The following is a 20,457-nucleotide window of genomic DNA, read 5'->3' as shown; positions in this document are numbered from 1 at the left end:
TATCTCAATCTATAAAGTGACAAAGATGCTAAGTAAATCAAGTAGCATACTAACTCCCTCTACTGACATCTTGACTATCCTTTATAATGTCATCTGCCTTCAAACAAATCAAATTTTGTCCTAAGAAGTACTATTCATAATATTTGTGCCATCACTTTTACACTTACCATGCGTACTGGCTAATAACAAGGTTTCTTAAGCTTTAGAATGACATTTGAAAAATATCTGAGATGAAAAATATAGTGGATGAATTATTTCCTTAATCAGTGTAATCCCCAACAAATTGATTATCACCGTTTATTACTGGTTCATGGAAAACATTTTAAAGTCTTGGACTACTGTCAAAATAAATGTGTTATAAACTATCATTTATATTATAAAAGGAGAATTAATAATATAAAGCTACTTTTTCATATCACTTCTACTTAAATTTTCCAATTACTGTCACCCATTCTTTTGTGGAATTTCTTGCCATTGCCTTTCAATGACAAGTTTGAGCTCTGGCATATCCACAGGGAACAGGGATTTTTGTGCTACTGCAGAGAGTGTTGGTTATAGCAAAATAACAGACTTCAGTTACCCCAAAATGACAACATTTCCTTGCTGCCTTAATCTTTGCAAAGTGTTCCCTTCCTGGTTCACTAAGGTGCTGATCAGAAACCTGTCAACCAACTTGTGATGAAATGGTCCCCTTTTGTTCCAAGCTACAACAGGTTGCAGTGTAGGGGGATGCAGGGACCTCACTTTCTGCTTTGTTTTTCTTTGCAGCCATTAGGGAAACTGAATAAGGATAAACTGAAAGTCTTCTAGAATCAACCAACACCCAAACCCTGCATGATGTGGCATCTACTTCTGGCATCTCTTTTGGTCCCATATTCAGTAATGGATTCCATTCTTGCTTGAGACACATCATCACTCCCTTAAAACAAACCAACAAGTGCCTATTTGCTGGGTGCTGGAGAGAGTTTTAATTTAATCCTCTGAACTTCTCTACAAAGTGTATTTTTGGTTATTTTTTTTTCATTTTGCAAAAAAGAAAACTCAGACTCAGAGTGGTTATATAATTTCCCCAAGGACACACAGCTAATAATTAGAGGAGGTAGGAGTCAAATGTAGTCGGTCCAACTCCAAAGTCACCAAGGCACGAGACTTTCTTATCAAGAAAGGTGGCTACTTATTCAGACATCAAGGACAGTCCGACCATGTTCAATGGGAGAGAGATTTTGCACAGAGAATATGAATAGACTCATGTGAAATCCAAGTCAATCTGAGATCTAATTTTGACCTTGCAATATACTCGCAAAGATATTAAAATAAGAGTCAGAGTTTTATATATTCATCCTCCACTAAAACTCTACTAATTTATAAGGTCGCTAAAATAAGTTCATTATTTTAAGACCTAATTAGTAAATATTTTGGAGAATAAGGTAGATTGGTAGCATCTGACAAAGTTTAGACTGTATTTTTTTGACTCAGCAGTTCTAGGATCTGTCTTATGGTAAAATGTGCACTGGTATAGAAAAATACATATAAATGTACAAAAACATTATTTGCAAAGGTGCTTATAGGAGCAAAAATTGAAACAATCCACGAAGCCATCACTGGGGACTGGTTTAAAAAGTTTTGCTGCATTTATTCAATTGCATTACCATGTAGGTTTTAAAAGAAAGAGGTAGATTTACATGATGTAGGAGGTTATCCAAAATATATTAGGTAGAAACATATGTTGCATAACAATATGTATACTATTTTTATAAAAAGTAAAAAGATATATATTTGTATAGGAATAGAAAAATCTGGAAGAACGCATGCTAATTGTTGACAGCGGTTAACCTCGTGGGAAAATATTGATAAGAAGGGAGGGGAATCTTCTGTCATCCTAGCAACTCCTAGATGTTTGCAGTGAGAGTCTGTGTGTGTTTAAATGGAAATATTTGAATTACATTGCTTTTTACTTTTTATTATATATTCATATATATAATTCATTAAAAATGTGAATAGATCAAAATGTTAAACAATGGTGCTCTCCGGATGGTGGGTTTAAGATTTACTTTGAATCTTATGCTCTCTATATTTTTATACTTTAAAATTTTCCTTAATGAATATGTATTAATTTATAATCCTAATAAATTGTTGAGTCCCTGGAGAGACATCCTTCTCCCTGGACTTTGGCTCTATTAGCCACCACAAATGGATTAGCCTGAAAGAGTATGATGTCCTTTACCTCATTAGGCAAAAGAACACATTCTCAACATTTAGACTGACAAAGCAGAGTGTTGTAGTTTCCCGAGCATACATAGATACACTCTTATGTCTCAGGTGGCTTGGCACTATTTGTCTGGGACTACACTAGCCATCAGTTCCTATCATTTGCAGATTAAAATGTCTCAACATGAGAACAAACATGAAACTACAAGAGCATGAGGAGGTAGTTCCCAGCTTCTGGCTACTGGCTCCTGATGGCCTTTTGACGGGTATCAGGATGCACTGGTTGGTCTGAGAAAGTAAACACCTTTCCGTTTCCTACAGTCTGATTGGTATTTAAAAACTTAGTGTTGTCTGGTTGACTTATTTCACTCAGCATAATACCTTCCAGTAAATAAGTCAATCGGAGAAGGACAAACATTATATGGTCTCATTCATTTGGGGAATATAAAAAATAGTGAAGGGGAATAAAGGGGAAAGGAGAAAAAATGAGTGGGAAATATCAGAAAGGGAGACAGAACATGAGAGACTCCTAAATCTGGGAAACGAACTAGGGGTAGTGGAAGGGGAGGTGGGTGGGGGGGTGGGGGTGACTGGGTGATGCCTATCCACTGAGGTGGGCACTTGACGGGATGAGCACTGGGTGTTATTCTATATGTTTGGCAAATTGAACACCAATAAAAATTAATTTATATATAGAAAAAAACCTTAGTGTTGTGCCAAGCTCTCTTCCAATGGAACAGACAACACTCAACGTTTCTATCTTTTAAGCATGCCTAACAGAAAGAGGAGGGTACCTCTGAGGAATGCATCTTCCTTGGTTGCCCATCCAGTCATTCAACACGGACTTCTTAGGCATTTGTTGCATTCAGTAATGCTGTAGGGAATGCAAGAATGAGACATGGTACTCCTTTAGGTGAAGAGCAGGATCAGAGCAAGAGATACCCATACAAGAATCAGGAGACAATCTCCGACACATAATCTGAAGCTTTAAACTGTGTGGTGCACATTGACAGGCATTATAGACATTATGAGGAGTCCCAAGAGAGGCAAGGGGTCATGGCATGGTGGCCCACGTGAGATGCATCAGCCTTAAGGAGCTAACTGATGTTACTCAGCAGAGCTCAGATTGACTTCTGTTTCTTGTGCCCCTTCTACTACTTTTCTTAATCTTGGTGCCTTTGCCACTTTGGGCCAGTTATTCTCTGTTGTGAGAGGCTGTCCTGTGCATTGCACAATGTTTATAGAAGCATCCCTGGTCCCAACCCTCTACACAGCAGTCAAACTCTGTTGCCTAGTTGTAACAGTTAAAAATGTCATTGACAAAAATCACCCCCAGCTGGGAACGCTACAGTAGACCAGGCTAATTTCTGATAGACTATGAGACAAGAGGGAGCATTTAAGACAGAGGATGAGATGGCCAAATATGCTATCCATTTCAGGGGGATGTGCAGGAAATGAGACAGTCTGTGAGAACTCGAGTGATTAGGGACCAGTGGAAAATGTGGCTACAGAGGCAAAGATTCTGGAAAGATAAGATTCTGGAAATACAGATGTACCTAGACATCAAAGAGGTCATTGTGAAGTGTGAATAGGGAACTGTCAAGATGAAAGAACATTTAAGGGAGACTGGCTTCATAAGGATAGATTTTATGGGGAATAGACTGGATTCAGGGAAACAAGTTGTGAACGAATAATAATATGACTGGTAGTTAAGGGAGTGGAATGGGGTGGTTGGCAATGGTCACAGGAAGGGGTGGCAATGGATTCAATGTATCTTAAAGAGAGAATGAACAGGACTTGGCCTGATACGGAAAGTGAAGCAGAGCAATGAATCAAGGATGATGAAGTTTTTGAAGCTGCGTGGCCACAAGGATGAGGCGAAAAGTGACAGGTATGAAAGTCAAGAAAGAAAGCTACCTTTCATTCATCTGTGATCTTGAGTGTTTTCATAATTGGAAGAATTTGAAGCCACAGTGAGACATCCAAATAGACATGACCACTAGACAACTAGAGATAGAGAGCAGAGTGTGGAGATACTCCACATGTACCAGTACTAAATGTGGAGATAGGATCTTAAAAGGGGGAGGACAATTTTGTGGATGGCCTGTGGGTTTGCAAATCTCTTTTGTGCAAATATAAGTTACTCAAAATATCAAGAACCTGAACTCACAAACTTAAACTGACCAAACCAAACCAACTACCTATGAGGCCCAGGCCACAGGTATAAAATGTTTCCAATCCTATGCATTTCTCATTCCTTCCTGAAGAACACATAGGATATAGGCTCAGAAGATGAGATTACTTCTTTGAGGAGTTCACTTTATGTTTTAGGATGTCATCATCATCCACAGAGATTTGTTTACTGCAAAATTAAACTGGAGCTATCTCAGGTACTGTACAAAGGTAATGATACAGATGTGATACCTGGCTTCTGCTGATACAATCAAGTAAAGTATTTATAGATTGAATAAAAAATTCTAAACAATGCAGAAATAGGAAATATGCACATTGGGTATAAGTTGGAAGCACTGGACAAGACAGTGATATTGGGGAGAAGATTTCAAAATTACACAAAACAGTACTAAAGACAATTTGGTGTAAAACTGAGGGGGATCAGGGGATCCCCATCATCTGAGTCACAGATTCACTCCATGATCTTCAGAAAATCATTTCAATTCTCTCTCTTAAATGCTACTGATATTATCTGAGGACACACTCAAATAGATGAATTCAATCAGTTAGGACGCTCTTGACTACAAGTAACAAAAGACCCAACAAAGTGTGCCTTAAATGGTAAGGATATCTCTCTCACATCAAAAAAAAAAGCCTCAAGATAGAAGGTTCTAGAATTGGTTAATTCAGTCAACCAGTGTCGTCAAGAAGGACCCAGGTATTTTCTGCCTTTCCACCTGACATCCTCAGAATGTTGTTTCGATATTTAGGCTTGTCTTTATTCATGGATACAAGTAGCTGCCACAGCTCCAGACATCATGTCTGAGGCAACTGATATTGAAACTGTGAGGTCTAAGAGAAGCAATGCATATATAAAGCATAGGTTCTGGCACACAGAAATTGTTCAATGGATGTTATCTATTATTATTTTTGGAATTTTCTGATACCATTTAGCTCCCGAGAAACTGCTTGTTTGCTAGGGCTGCCATAACAAAGTATCACACTGAGTAGCTTAAATAACAGAAATTAAGAAATTAGTGTATCACAGTTCCAGAGGCTAGAAGATGGAAATCAAGGTGTCAGCAGGATTGGTTCCTTGTGAAGGAAGGGTCTGCTCCAACCTCTTTCCTTGGCTTGCAGATGCCTACTTCTCTCTTGGTCTCTCCACATTATCTTTTCTTGTGTGTGTGTGTGTGTGTGTGTGTGTGTGTGTCTTAAGCTCAGGGTTTGAACTCATGACTCTGAGATCAAGACTGAGCTGAGATCAAGAGTCGTCTGCTTAACCCACTGAGCCATCCAGATGCCCCCATATTATCTTATGTCTTTGTGTGTCTTTCTCTTCAGTGGTGTTCTTTTTGTTATGATGCCTGTGATATTACATTAGGGCCTCATTCTACCCCAGTACTAACTGCATCGACAATGACCCAATTTCCAAAGAAGTTCCATTTGGAGGTGCAGGAGGCTAGGACTTCAACATATGGCATTTGTGGGGAGAGCATATCAATCTATACTGCCATTCATCAATGAGCTTTAGCTTTGGGGTCTTTATTTACTAGTGCTTTAAAAAAGACCCTTATATTTTTTTATTATTTTTTAAAGATTTTATTTATTTATTCATGAGACACAGAGAGAGGCAGAGACACGAGCAGAGGGAAAAGCAGGCTCCGTGAGGGGAGCCCAATGTGGGACTTGATCCCAGGACCTCGGGATCATGACCTGAGCCAAAGGCAGATGCTCAACCACTGAGCCACCTAGGGGCCCAACCTGTCTTTTTAAAAGAGAGGGAATATTTCTTCTTTAAGAGGAGGAAATAAGCGGGGAAATAGAAATTTGGCCAAGTGTAGCGTGCATCAGATGTCCCTTCTTGTTAGCAAATTCTCTTTCCCTATGAATGGATTTATCATCCACTTGGAAGTGAAAGCCATTGTGGGAAACTTTCCATAAATGGAATTCTTTTTTTTTTTTTTTATAAAGAATTATGTTATCTTCCCCTGGTTTCATCTCCTTTATTTCTTCCCTCCAGCTTCATCTCACTTATTTCCTTATTCTTTCTAATAAAAACAAAAAATTCCTCATTTATTTATTTGCATTTGTTCCCAACATGAGGGAGAAGCCCAATGGCCAAGAGATGGTGCCTGGAATTGAGACCACAGTGTTAAACAAAGCCTAATACTTTTATTTTTACCGATTTATAAATTCTGGGTGCATGTGGCAAAGAATGTGTAAGCTATTAAAAGTTGAACGAGTGTTCTCAGCTGCTTGAGGGAAACCCCGAGACCAGTCTGCACGGTCTGTCCTCCTTTCATCTGGTGCCACATATAGATTCACATCTATAACTCTGTCCTTGGCCTGGAGGGAAGATGGATGGAAGAGAGGCCTGGGTTTCATTTCTGGAGACAGGGCTAGGCCCAGGGGTCACCTAACAGGGCCTCTCCCTCCTGCTCCTCAGCAGGACCACAGGCTTTTTCATTATGGCCAAGCTGAGAGGCAGTCTGCTCTCAGCTCCTTCCTCTAGCCCAGCCCTGTCTTCCTTCCCCTTTCTCTTCCACCAGACCCATGAGTGTTCTCGAACCAGAGCTTTTTCATTTTGCAAATCTGAGCCCCCCGACCCTGAGCTGCTTCCCCTAGCGTAGCTCATTCTCTGCACCTGCTTGGTGAAATGAAGGGCTGGGCACCTAACCTGTTATTCAGTGAAAACAATCAGGTTTGCTAATTGTAATTACTCACAGATGCCTTATTCACACTTACAGGTACAATTCGTAATTTTGAACTAAGCTTTCGGAAAACCGAATTAAATACTTTCTCTTTCTTTTCTACTGCTTACCATTAATATTTTGTAAGGAGAAATGAAAAAAAGTTTTAGCATCTCCAACAGTGTGTTCCATGAGCTTCCTGGTGGGAGGTGATAAAGGCATTTTTTTTAACTGACTAAAAATGGTTAGCCACAGCACCATGAAAATATCTCAGAATGTTTTTAAAATGAAAAAAAATTCTGTGACATGGAAATAGCAATTTAGAGGGGGTCTAGGGTTTGTTGGAAGCTTTGAATGGCTGCTTTGAGTCTTCTCTGGACCTCCCTCATGATTTCCACACCAATTTCCATCTACATCAAAAAAAAAAAAAAAAAAAACCCACCAAAAAAAAAAAAAACCCAAAAAACCCAAACCCAACAAGCCTCCTGAGGTACAGAGGGGGGGAAAGTATGGGACCATTTGTTATTTTGGACACAGATGATTCCAACTGAGGGAGGACATTAAAATGTTTCAAGAAACACAGCCTTTGAAATACAGCAATAGATTCACATCTATAACAGACTTTTCCGTAATATAAACCCCCTCAATGGAGTGCAGTACCCTTTTGTGACTCTCTATGCTTCAGATCCCACCCCCTAGGCACCTTTTTAAGTTCTGGAATTTAGCTCTAGCCTTTACTGATGCTTAACAACCAACTTGTGCTACACGCAGATCTAGGCATAAAATTATGGTAGACAACATCATTCTAAAAACTTGTACCATTTTAAACTTTCTGGAAATCCACTGCTTTGCTATATATTCCCGGAGGAGGATTAACATTGCACTTGTAAAGGGCTGTGCATCCTTAAAAGGAGGATTGCGGGTGATGTGGCTGGAAACCAAAAATAATTTAACCTAATTTGCATGTCCAGAATGGAGGTGCGATGAAGGAGACCTAATTATTATTTCCTGTTACTTCAAATAATACTGAATGAAAACGTGTCTCCCGTGATGCCAGGTGTTAATTACCCAAATTATTTTATTGATAGGCAGATTTTTCATGACCATCTCTCTGCCATCCTTGTCTCTCTCTCAGTGTTATTCTAGTAGTGCTAGGCTTCTGATGCCCACAGACCAGCCTACTCAACAGTTTCCACTCGAACATCTTTCTAGATGCTTATTCATTCTGGTCACTCTTTATTTTTCGTTTACTCAAGCTCCCTCTTGCTTAGGAAGAGCTGCTTAGGGCTCCTTCTCTTGGAGGAGGGATGGGGTGCCAAGGGCTAGAAGAGAGCTCAGGGGAGACAGAGCTACAATAAGATGTTTCTGTGCATTTCAGATAGGTTTTATGTTGAGGCCATCCTGCAACAGTGAAAAAGAGGAATGGGCTGAGATATGCAAACCTATCATCGACCTACCATATTATGCTGGGATTATTTAAATTTAGGCGAATAGCACACAAAGATCCAGGTGCTATTAGGTACCTGGTAAAATGAGAGCTAGTCCTCTTTTTTTTTCCACCTCTTTGTTACTTCAGGAAGGAAATCTAGTCCCGACATAAACAGGATGGCCTAGAGAGATCCGCTGACAGTATATGTCTCTGTTGAGTTGGGTTAGACAGATTTTTACTCAACTATAGGTTCTCCGCTTTAGGAAGTCAAGATGTGTATGAAATTACCAGTTCATTTCACCAGCATTTGATTATACTTGATCTTTCTCTAAATTTTTCCAACCAACCATGCTCATCGTTGGAAGAGATTTGCTTCTTTTTCTCAGATAATGAATGATGGGGGTTTGTTTTTGCTTTTGGGGGTCATCTTACCCCTGCCCCCAACAAATGTCTGGGATTATCCAAATAAATAAATACTCTGCTGTATCCTATTCCAGATATGCAGGCTTTTGCCCCATAGCCTCTGAGCCAAGTGCGATTTGACCTGGGGAGTTTACTTCCAGACGTGGTGGTGGCACAGTTTTGCAGAAGGACAGAGTAACTGTTATGTCTTGTTCTTAGGCTATTGATGATTTGCCTTCAGTAACTAAGCACTGCCCAAACATCAGTCCTACATCACTGCATCATTCTCACTCATTGGAAGAGGGGAGTGAGGCGCACTTATGTATGGTGATTATGCAATTTCTGTGGACAGACCACATTAGCACATCTTCTGTCAGTCTGTGCCTAGTCTTCTCTTTTAGTATTTTATTTCATGATCCCTCAATTATGTCTGGACATCCAGATTCTTGTCCTGATTTGGCAGCTAATTTGCTGCAAGACTTGAATTTCTGAAGTCAATTGACTTCTCTAAGTTTCAGTTTTCTCATCTGCTAAATGCAGGGGTAGGGCAGGATGCTCTCCAAAAACTTTGCCTGGATGAGTCCCCCAAGGTTCTCTGACATCCGGTTTTCATGCTATGATTTTTTTTTTTATGAGTGGACATGCAGATAGGACAGCAATATTTTATTTCCCAAAAGCTTTGATCAAACTAAGTTGGCTGAGTAGGGAACTGGTATCTCTCCATTCTCCTCTCCATATAAAATGGCGTAAGTTGTTAACTATGTGCAAGGAAGCATTTCTTGAGAAAACGTGCAAAATGTAAATGCGGTTAGAACTCTTTTACGATGCATACATATGATCTCTACTTTATAAAGTTGGGGATCTCTGTTCTCTTGCAGCCAGAAATCATCAAGAAAAAAAAATCAATGGGCAGCTAGAAGGGTTGTGCTAGTGCTCTATGAAGAGTAGGATGGCCAAAAGTTACAACAGAAATATCCTTAATTGATCGAGGGTGATGATTTGGTGCCTAGTGTTGCTCTTGTGTCACTACACAGCCCTGAGTTTATGACAATTTGCTAAATGATCGAGCAATGGAAAAACAATCTGTGCTACTTGCTCTTCAAGGTGAAATAAAGTTTATTATTTAAAAGTTTCTGGTCAAAACAAACAGGTTCATTACCACCTCCTCAACTTTTGGTTTCCTATTAAAGGCTTTTTCAGAATGGACACACCATTACCGCGGAATAGAATGGATCCCATTTTGCTAAGGCCAGCAAAATAAATACTGGTATTGTTAACCTTTGGCTTCCTGCAAGGTGGTCTGACAAAGCTCATCACCCAGGTACTGATGTGCCAAAGTAGTCTGATATGTCTGTTTTCCAGTTTTCTGAAGTGGTCTTCTAAATATCTACATCAGATCATATGAATTCTCTACTTTAAATTCTTCTATGGATTCCCTTTGGGCTCATAATGAAATACTCCACAAGATGGCTGAAAAAAAACAACCTTGTGGCTTAATTACTGCTGTGTTTCCAGTGCTGGGACAGCACAAGGCATAAATGTTATGCATTTGATGAACACCTGCTGAAGTGATGAAAATCCTGTGTGATCTGGTCTCTGTTCATCTTCCTTCCTCTTTGTTCATCTCCAGCCACTATGGCCTCCTTACAGTTTGAGAAATCTATCAAGTTCCTGTTCTGCACAAGGCTTCAACTTGAGCCCCCTTTCCTTCGTCTGGTTAAATTCTACCTTCTTCCAGATAAAGCATTATTCTCTCTGGGTTTTGGTGATGCTGTAATCTTATTTGGTCCCTGGCATTATTCTTTCTCATAGCTCCAAATTCTTCTATTTCCGAGGATTATCAAGTTTCTAATTATATAATTATTTGTGTGATTATTAATTTATAATTTCTCCCATTAGACTAGATGATTAATTTCCAGGGATTGTATCTGCATTAAAACTGTATATTCTAGAACTAATACAGTCTATACATAATGCATGCTCGATAAATATTTATTTTAAAAATTATTTTAGAAGAACAATTGGCATGTTAAAATTAAATTTTTATTTACTTATCCTAAATATTTAATACATGTAGTTTTTTTTAAAAGTAGAGAGTGAAAAGGAAGTCCCCAGTTTCTATCCTCAGAAGCAACTGCTGCTGTGTTTTATATAGATCTTCTTCCAGAGATAATCTGTGAGAATAAGCACATATTCCACATATATCTGATAAATGTTCTTTGAGGAATTTGGAATTAATGAATCACTTCTATTATCACAAACCCATTATGAAAGTTTTTAGGGGGCAACTGGATGAGAGCTTTTTATCTTGTGCATCAAACTATATAAAATAAGCCTCACCTAGGCAACAAAGAAAAAATAATGTAGCCAGCTCAGAAAAAAAAAAAATCTTTTCATATTGATTCTTTTTGTCTTTGTTTATAGCTCTAGATTAGAACATAAGCATGAATACAGAATGTCACCCAACACCTCTAAAGAAATGAGATTTCTTAAATGAGGTAACCGAAAAAAGTTTTCCTTTCCTCAAAAGAGATGACATTTTTAGCCTTTTTTTTGCAGCAGTAAAAGCTACCTGATAAAACAGGACTCATTCAAGTCCTTAACTGGGGAATTGGATGCACAGTCAAGAATGGGGTAAGGTGTCTTCCTAAAGCTCTGCTGGGACTCATGGTCCAGGCTGATACTTAGACCCTGGGAAGTTGGCCACGCCCCGTTCTGGGTCAGCCAACAACAGAATGAAAACCACACACAGCCCTGGTTCGCTATGGCTGGTTTCTCCATTTCCATCAGCGAGGCAATCATTGCTGGTCCCACGTTCTCTTTTGTGGTCCTCAGTGGCCTCTTCCAGAGAAGCAGCCCAGGTCTGTGCTGGTTCCCCACACCTATATTCATTTCCTAAGGCTGCTGTAGCAAAATACCACCAATTTGCTGGATTAAACAAACAGAAATTCGCTCTTCCACAGTTCTGGAGGCAAGAAGTCCAAAATCAAGGTGTCAGCATGGCCACATGCTGTCTGAAGGCTCGAGGGAACATCAATTCTTTGCCTTTTACAGTTTCTGATGTTGCTGGCAACCATGGCATTTCTTGCCTTGTGGCTGTATCACCCAATCTCCGTCTCCATTGTCTCACGGCCTTTGCCCATGTATGTCCCCTCCAGGTCATTACATGGCATTCTCATAAAGACACCACTGGATTTAGGGCAAACCTACCTCATCTAGTATGACTTTGTTTTAACTTAATTACATCTTCAAAGACTGTATTTCCAAATAGCGTCAACATTCTAAAGTTCCAGGTGGACATGGATCTTTGGGGAGATCCTAACAATTCAGCTTAGTACTCAAGGCAGATGGCCTGTGACCAAGGGAAGCCACAGCCAGTATCCAACTGAACATCTCCATTAACATGAATGTGGTGGCTCCCTCCGACTGCAGCCTCTTCCCAGCCCACGGAACCTGAGCTTCTTCATGTGCACCCTCCACCCCACGCACCTACATTGAAACCACCACATTCTCACGCTGCTTATTTTTAGATCAACTGTGGTTTTTACTGCCTTTTACCCAAATCTTTTCCATTGCTGATCCTTACAAAACGGCAACAACAAAGCTCCATCCTACACTGCAGTTTTAAATGGTTGGACTATCTTGGAGCTAAGACCTCGTCTCCAGGCAGGGCCTCCCCTGATGGAAACATTGGTCTCGCACTGCATTGTGATTTAAGAAGTGGCTCTTTGTTAAAATCCCGGTTGCACAAGTGACAGATACATCAGCCCACACAAGCAGCGAGACTGCCCGCCTGGTGTGGCAGGGATATTTTGGGTGGTGCTCTGGGGGAGTTATGAATGGATAACTGCTTTCCCTACTTTCAATTGTTAGCCGGTGGAAGGGCAGGGATGAACCAGCATTGCTGACAACACTCGTACAGAGAAAATACCAATATCAGAGTGACACTGGGCAGCAGAAGCATCAAGAAGATGACACCTCTGGAGACAGATAAAGTTAGTCCTGTGAATGTGGACACTGGGATGCTCTCTGAGGCAGGAGAGCAGAAACCTTGACCTCCAGGAACTGTGGGTACTGCCAACAGCTTGCCCCACTCCTATATAAGGAGCTGACCTGATCAGTAAATAGTAGGTAATGAGCAACTTTCCTATTAGACACCTTCCTGATAACACGGCATTCTTTATTATAATTTTTTATTGGTGTTCAATTTGCCAACATATAGGATAACACCCAGTGCTCATCCTGTCAAGTGCCCCCCTCAGTGCCCGTCATCCAGTCACCCCCACCCCCTGCCAACCTCCCCTTCCACCACCCCTAGTTTGTTTCCCAGAGTTAGGAGTCTTCATGTTATGTCTCCCTTTCTGATATTTCCTACCCATTTCTTCTCCCTTCCCTTCTATTCCCTTTCACTATTATTTATATTCCCCAAATGAATGAGACCATATGCTTGTCCTTCTCCAATTACTTACTTCACTCAGCATAATACCCTCCAGTTCCATCCACGTCGAAGCAAATGGTGGGCATTTGTCATTTTTAATGGCTGAGTAATACTCCATTGTATACATAGACCACATCTTCTTTATCCATTCATCTTTTGATGGACACCGAGGCTCCTTCCACAGTTTGGCTATTGTGGACATTGCTGCTAGAAACATCGGGGTGCAGGTGTCCCGGCGTTTCATTGCATCTGTATCTTTGGGGTAGATCCCCAGCATATAATATGGCATTCTTGCACAACCCTATTCACTTCATTCACTCTGGCCCTGCAAACTTATTAGAGGTATTGCCTGATTTTTCAGAAAGTCTCTAAATATCCCATTATGAGATATGACCTCTCCACTTATAAAATTGGTATAAACGCTTACATAAAACAGCAGCAAGATATTTCAACTATCCTGTGGAAATTGCATTTATTCATCCAACAGCATCCAAATGCCCAATATGCTCTAGGTGCTCTGCTAGGTAGGAGGGCAGCAGGGTGAAGCAGGTGGGTTCTCTCCTCTGTCTCTGAGCTGCTACAAAGTCACAGGTGGTCTGATCATGCCAGGCCCAGGCTGCTTGGAATCAAAACCCAAAGAAAGTTGCCCCCTATTTCAGGAGGGAATGCTCCTCGGATGGGTCATGTGAGAGAATCCCCTTCAGAGTAAAACAGTTCCTTGTGGAATAGTATGTGAAGTGCTGCATTTCTGGACAAGACAAGACAAGGCCAGAGTTGTTTTCAGGAGTGGGGCTTACCTGTTTTGGTCACTACATCTCTTGGTCATCAGAGAGACGCTGCCACCTTACCAAGCACCGAGAACGGAGGGAGTGGAACCCAAAAGTCGGCATTTACAGAAGTGAGATAATGCTTCACTAACCTTGCTGTCACCATGTACTCACTTACATGTGTTAATAGAATGAACATTTCAAGAAACCAAAAGCAGAGATTCCAATTTGAGAGATGATGTGAAGGGAAACTGTTGCCTTTTAGAGAGTCTAAGGGAGTCTTACTTGACAGCAGAGTGGTAATGTCAGATGGAGGAAAGGACATCTGCTCTAGGAATCAAAAGAATCTTGTCCCACATCCTTGCTCTACCACTCGTTAGCTTTGGGCCCTTAGGAAAGCTCTCTCGTTTCTCTGAGGTTACATTTTCTAAAGAATGACAATAACTAGCGAGGAAGAATGAAAAACACACAGAGTCCGAGACACGGAAGTCCCCCAGGAAATAAGTGCTATTAGTCACATAAAATAATGGTTTCAGGAGGAAACCAGGCAATGGCAACTTACCACACTCTATTATGTATGAAATGAGTACGAAATGAGTGTGAGGTAAGAGGCAATACCGCAAAAATATTTATATGCAGTGCTGGTACAAATCTGACATTTCTAAAGACCACAGGGTCCCCTATTATTATTGGTGGGATGATAAGTGACAGACATCCACATATATGCACATATATATGTATATATGTATATAAGGGCAGTGACACATACACAGAGTATACGTACATATGTAAACATAATATAATCTTATGATATTACAGATGAAGAAATATACACATGAATGATTAATGCCTAATTTTAGGTCACAAAGAGTCCAGGATAGAAGGATTAGTGCTTTGGCAGCTGGTTCTGCTGTCTTTAAACTTGCCTTCCTAGAGAAGTGTATTTTGGTGAACATCCACAGGTTCTTTTGAAATTGACTCACATTGACCAGAGCACTTGGATTTTGCTTTGGGGCCCTTCCCCCAAATTAAATATAACTTAAATGCAAATTAAATGCAAAGTCGTAATGCAGGTAGAATGCTGTTCGGTTCAAGCTGCTACAGAAGAAATCGATGGTTATTTGAAGAAGGTTTTAAATAATCAAATATGCAACAGTTGGATCAACACAAGAGAAACCAAAAATTCAGGTAAAAGTTTGTTTGAACTTCTATAGGGTTGAATAATGTCTCACCAATTAGTATTCAGAGATTCTATTTCTCTTATGCAGTTTTGAGAAAAATAAATGAAATAGACTCAAAGTATGAAACAGAAAATTCCACAGGAATGTCTAAGATTATCCCCTTCCTTTTTTTTTTTTTTTTTTTTTTAAAGATCTTATTTATTCCTGAAAGATAGAGAGAGAGAGAGGCAGAGACATAGGCAGAGGGAGAAGCAGGCTTCCTGTGGGGATCCCAATGTGGGACCAGATCCCAGGATCCCGAGATCATGCCCTGTGCCAAAGGCAGATGCTCAATCGCTGAGCCACCCAGGCGTCCCTCCCATCTTTTTCCTTTAGTGTTAGCCTTATATTATCCAAATGACAATAGTATTAAATTCAATTAAACAAACATTTACAGAGCTCCTAATGTATACTAGGCATCGGTCTAAGTGTGGGAATGTAACAGTTAATGGAATGGTCAGGGGACATTTTCATGAAGGGCTAATAAAGTATTTGGCTACTTACAGATAGCCTCATGGACATTCTGGGGGGGTTGAAGACAGGTACAAAGTAAACTATAATTTTCTTTTTAAGATTTTATTTATTTGAGAGAGAGCCTGAGTGGGTGGAGGGGGTGCAGAGGGAGAGGGATAAGCAGACTCCATGCAGAGCGGGGACAACATGGGGCTCGATCCCAGGACCCAGAGATCGTGATGTGAGCCAAAGGCAGCCGCTTAACTGACTGAGCCACCCAGGCGCCCCAAAATAAACTGCAATTTAGAAAAGAGTGATCAAGGTAGGCCTTATCGACAAAAGTGACTTTTTAAAAAGATTTAAAGTTGGTCAAAGAGTTGTATTTGGGAGAACATTCTAGGAAAAGGAATTGAAGGCACAAAGGCCCTAAAGTAAGAACCTTGAAGCCAGTGAGGCTGGGATAAAACAAGTGAGACAAGTAAAAGAGGAAAGGCGGATCACACATGGTCTTGCAGGCCATGGTTAGTGGAAAACACCACTGGAAGATTCTGAGCAGAATTGTGTTCTGATTTCTGTGTTAAAAGGATCACTGCCGAACAGAGGTAAGACAGCGGAAGCAAAAGCCACAAACCCAACTGTAGGATATTGTAATAATCCAGGTGAGAAGTCAGAGTACCTGGACCAGTGTAGAAGAAGATGGTGTGATGTCCGCATTTCTGGTTATATTTTGGGAGCAGAGCCCAGAAGAATTTCTGAAGCATACATGTGCGATATTTTGATTATAAAGTTCTACTGGAAACTTAATTTGCAATTGAATACAAGTTATTTCATATATTAACATGAGTATAAGTAAAAGTAAAAACATAGAAAGTTAGAGTCAACTTCTGTTCTATATTTCTAGCAATTAATATTGACACAATGACTAAGAAAATCGAATTCCTTCTAGATTAATATAATTTTCATCTATAACTATTCCACATTATCACAGTGAGGATTCATCTATGTTAAGTGGTTTCTAAATAGTTTCTATTCAACAGAGTCAATCTGATGTGACTAGGACAGTTGCTTGATCCAACGAAGACTATAGGAGTTCCACCAATGATAAGTGTGGTGCCATGATTAGTGAAAGAGTGAGTCTGTCAAACGACCCTGAATACCTTAGCTCCTTCTCAGAGATTCAAAATGCACAGTAAGATGATCAAGTCTCTGTAACTCTGCAGGAAAAAAAATTTAACCATGAATCTCTCTTCAACCCTAACCCTTTCTTCCTGCTTCCACCTTTTCTACTTGCTCCTATCTTAACTGGAAAAAAAAAAATTCAATGGATTCATGATAAACAGAAGACTAAACTTCTAGCCAAGAAAGAGAAACACTTCTTTTCTAGATCTAAGATTCATTATACAACTTATTCCTAAACAATCCTGTCCTGCTTATTGCATAAAGTAGCTGCAAGGACCAAATGCAATTACATACACAGAAATATTTTGCACATTATCTAAGGTATCCAGCATATAGGCTAGGCCAATGTCTTACATAAAGACAAGTCCAAGGAATAAAAAAAATATCCATGGGCTCCCATATAGGCTTTGGAGCACTGGAGTAGAGGCTACCTTCAGAGACTGCAAGGCACTTACAGCAACAAATGATCTCATCATTGCACTAAAAACGTCAGGTTATTTTTGTTAAAAAGCTACCTTTTGGAGAGACTGACATCACCAACATGGCAACATATATTGCTCCTGACATCGCTCCCCTTCACCAGAACAACAACTGTTCCTGTACAAAACATCAGAGAGAAAACCCAAGAGCAGACAAAACTGACTTTAAACTAAAAATGGTAAAAAAAGAAAAAAAAAGGCCATCATAAAACTATAAAGGGATCAATTCATCATGAAGATTTAACAAATGTAAACATTCATGTGCCCAACAATGGAACACCTAAATATATAAAGCAAAAGCTAACTGCTAAAAGGAAAAAAAACCAGCAATACAATAATATTTGGGGATTTTAATACTGCATTCTTAACAGTGGATAGGTCATCCAGATAGCATCAATAAAGTAACAGGAGATTTGAACAATACTATAAACCAAATGGACCTAACATATACAGAACATTTTATCAGTCAACAGCAGAGTACACACTCTTATTAGGTCCAATGGAACATTTTCTAGGATAGACCATGTGTTAGGCAACCAAAAAGTGTAAAGTGTCTTAAGTCTTAGCAAGTTAAAGAAGACTAAAATAAATTATCTTCTCTGACCATAATGGTATGAAACTAGAAGTAATAGGAGGAAAACTGGGAAACTCATATATAAATGGAAATTAAACAACAGTCTCCTGAACAACTGATGGGTCAAAGGGGAAACCAAGTATTTTGAACCAAATGAAAATGGAAACACAACATACCAACCTTTATGAGATGCAGCAAAACCAGATTCAGGAGGGAAATACATAGCAATAAATACCTACATTGAAAAAGATTTCAAATAAAGCACCTAACTCTATACCTCAAGGACTAGATAAACAAGAATTAAGCCCAAAGTTAGCAGAAGGAAGGAAATAATAAAGATCAGAGCAGAAATAACTGATAGAGGAGAGCAATAGAAAAGATGAATAAGCTTACAGTTAAAAAAAAAACAAAACCCTAGAGTTGATTCTTTGAAAGAATAAATTTGACAAATCTGTAGCCAGATAACGAGGAAAAAAATCAAAGGACCCAAATCAGCAAAATTATAAATGAGAGACATTGCAATTGAAACCACAGAAATACAAAAGGTCAAAGGAGCTACTATGAACTACATGCCAACAAATTAGATAACCTAGAAGAAATGGAAAGATTCTCAGAAAAATGCAACCTACCAAGACTGAAACAGGAAGAAATAGAAAATCTAAACAGACCAATTACTAGCAAGGAGACTAAATCAGTAATCAAAAATCTCACAAAGAAAAGCCCAAAACCTTATGGCTTTGCTGGTGAATTACCAAATACTTAAAAAAGAATTAACACAAATCCTTCTCAAACTCTTTCAAAAAATCAAAGAGGAGGGAGCACTCTCAAATTCATTTTACTAGGTCAGCAATACCCTGATAACAAAGCCAGAAAGGACACTACAAGAAAACTATAAGCCAGTATCTCTGATGAATATGGATGAAAAAATTCTCAATAAAGTATTAGCAAACTAAATTCAGCAGCACATTAAAAGGATCATTCACTGTGATCAAGTGGGATTTATCTTTGGGATGCAAGGATGGTTCAAAATACACAAATCAATAAATGATATATCATATTAAAAAATACACAAAATACACAAATCAATAAATGATATATCATATTAATAGAATAAAAAAATGATATAATCATTTCAATAGACACAAAAGAGTATTTGACATTATTCAACATCCAATCATTATAAAAACTCTTAACATATTAGGTATAGAGAGAACATATTCAACATAATAAAGGGTATATATGAAAAACCTACAGCTAACATCATACTCCATGATAGAAGGTTAAAAGCTTTTTCTCTAAGATTAAGAACAAGTGTACCCATTCTTACCACTCATATTCAACATAATACTGGAAGTCCTAGCCAGAGCAATCAGGTAAAAGAAATAAAAGGTATCAATACTGGCTCTCCTTGTAGATGACATGATCTTATATATAGAAAACCCTAAAAAAAACTCATCCAAAATATTGTTAGATCTAATCAATGAATTCAGTAAGGTTGCAGTATACAAGATTAACATGCAAAATTAAGGAAATTGATCCCATTTACAGCAGCATCAAAAATAATACTGAGGAATAAATTTAACTAAGGAGATCAAAAATGTCTACTCTGAAAACTGTAAGACATCGAAGAAAAAAACCAAAGACGATACAAATAAATGTAAAGGTCTCTTATGTTCATGGTCTGAAAGAATTTTTATTGTTAAATGTCCATACTACCAAAAGTCATCTATAGATTCAATGAAATCCCTGTCAGGATTCCAATGACATTATTTACAGAAGCAGAAGAAAAAAATCCTAAAATATATATGGAACCACAAAAGACAATAGCTAAAGCAATCCTGAGAAAGAAGAACAAAATGGTAGGCATCATACATTCTGATTTCAAGCTCTATTATAAAGCTATAATAACTACATAAAGCTAAGCTAATCAAAACAGTGTGGCGCTGACATAAAAACAGATACGTAGACCAATGGAACAGAATCAAGAGCCCAGAAATAAACCCATGCATATGTGGTCAAGTGATACTTGACAAGGAGTCCAAGAGCATCCAGTAGAGAACATGTTCTCTTCAGTAAATGGTGCTGGGAAAATTAGATATCCACATGTAAAAGAATAAAACTAGACCCTTATTTTACACTACTGAAAATGAATTAAAGACTTAAATGTAAGGCAAGAAACCTTGAAACTCCTAGAAGACAATATAGGAAAAAAGCTTCTTGACATGGGCCTTGGCAATGATTTTTTTGGATTTGACACCTAACGCACAAGCCACAAAATTAAAAATATACAAGTGGAACTATATCAAGCTTAAACACTTCTGCACAGGATAAGAACAAACAACAAAATGAAAAGACAACCTACAGAATGGGGAAAATATTTTCAAACCATGTATCTGATAAGAGGTTAATATCCAAAATACATAAATAATTCATACACCTCAAG

General features: G+C 39.0%; 2 protein-coding genes across 5 annotated transcripts in view; one reads left to right on the top strand and one right to left on the bottom strand.

The window, feature by feature from the left end:
- RSU1 (Ras suppressor protein 1) overlaps positions 1-20,457 on the bottom strand; it is a 249,472-nt gene that overhangs the window by 30,654 nt on the left and 198,361 nt on the right. For 2 of the 3 annotated variants that reach the window (XM_049097336.1, XM_049097343.1), the window contains one exon: positions 3,003-3,082. The exons of the other annotated variant lie outside the window; for it this stretch is intronic. In XM_049097336.1, the coding sequence (XP_048953293.1) occupies positions 3,043-3,082 (40 nt within the window). In that variant the 3' untranslated portion in view covers positions 3,003-3,042. The remainder of the gene's footprint in view (positions 1-3,002; positions 3,083-20,457) is intronic. 3 annotated transcript variants of the gene reach the window in all.
- Positions 1-20,457, top strand: part of PTER (phosphotriesterase related) — a 144,036-nt gene that overhangs the window by 108,765 nt on the left and 14,814 nt on the right. The gene's annotated exons all lie outside the window — the stretch shown is intronic.

This window comes from Canis lupus, chromosome 2 (assembly GCF_003254725.2).
Source record: "Canis lupus dingo isolate Sandy chromosome 2, ASM325472v2, whole genome shotgun sequence".
Taxonomy (NCBI): Eukaryota; Metazoa; Chordata; class Mammalia; order Carnivora; family Canidae; genus Canis; species Canis lupus.
The sequence above is the reverse complement of the archived record's forward strand: the minus strand, read 5'-3'. Positions and strand labels throughout refer to the sequence as shown.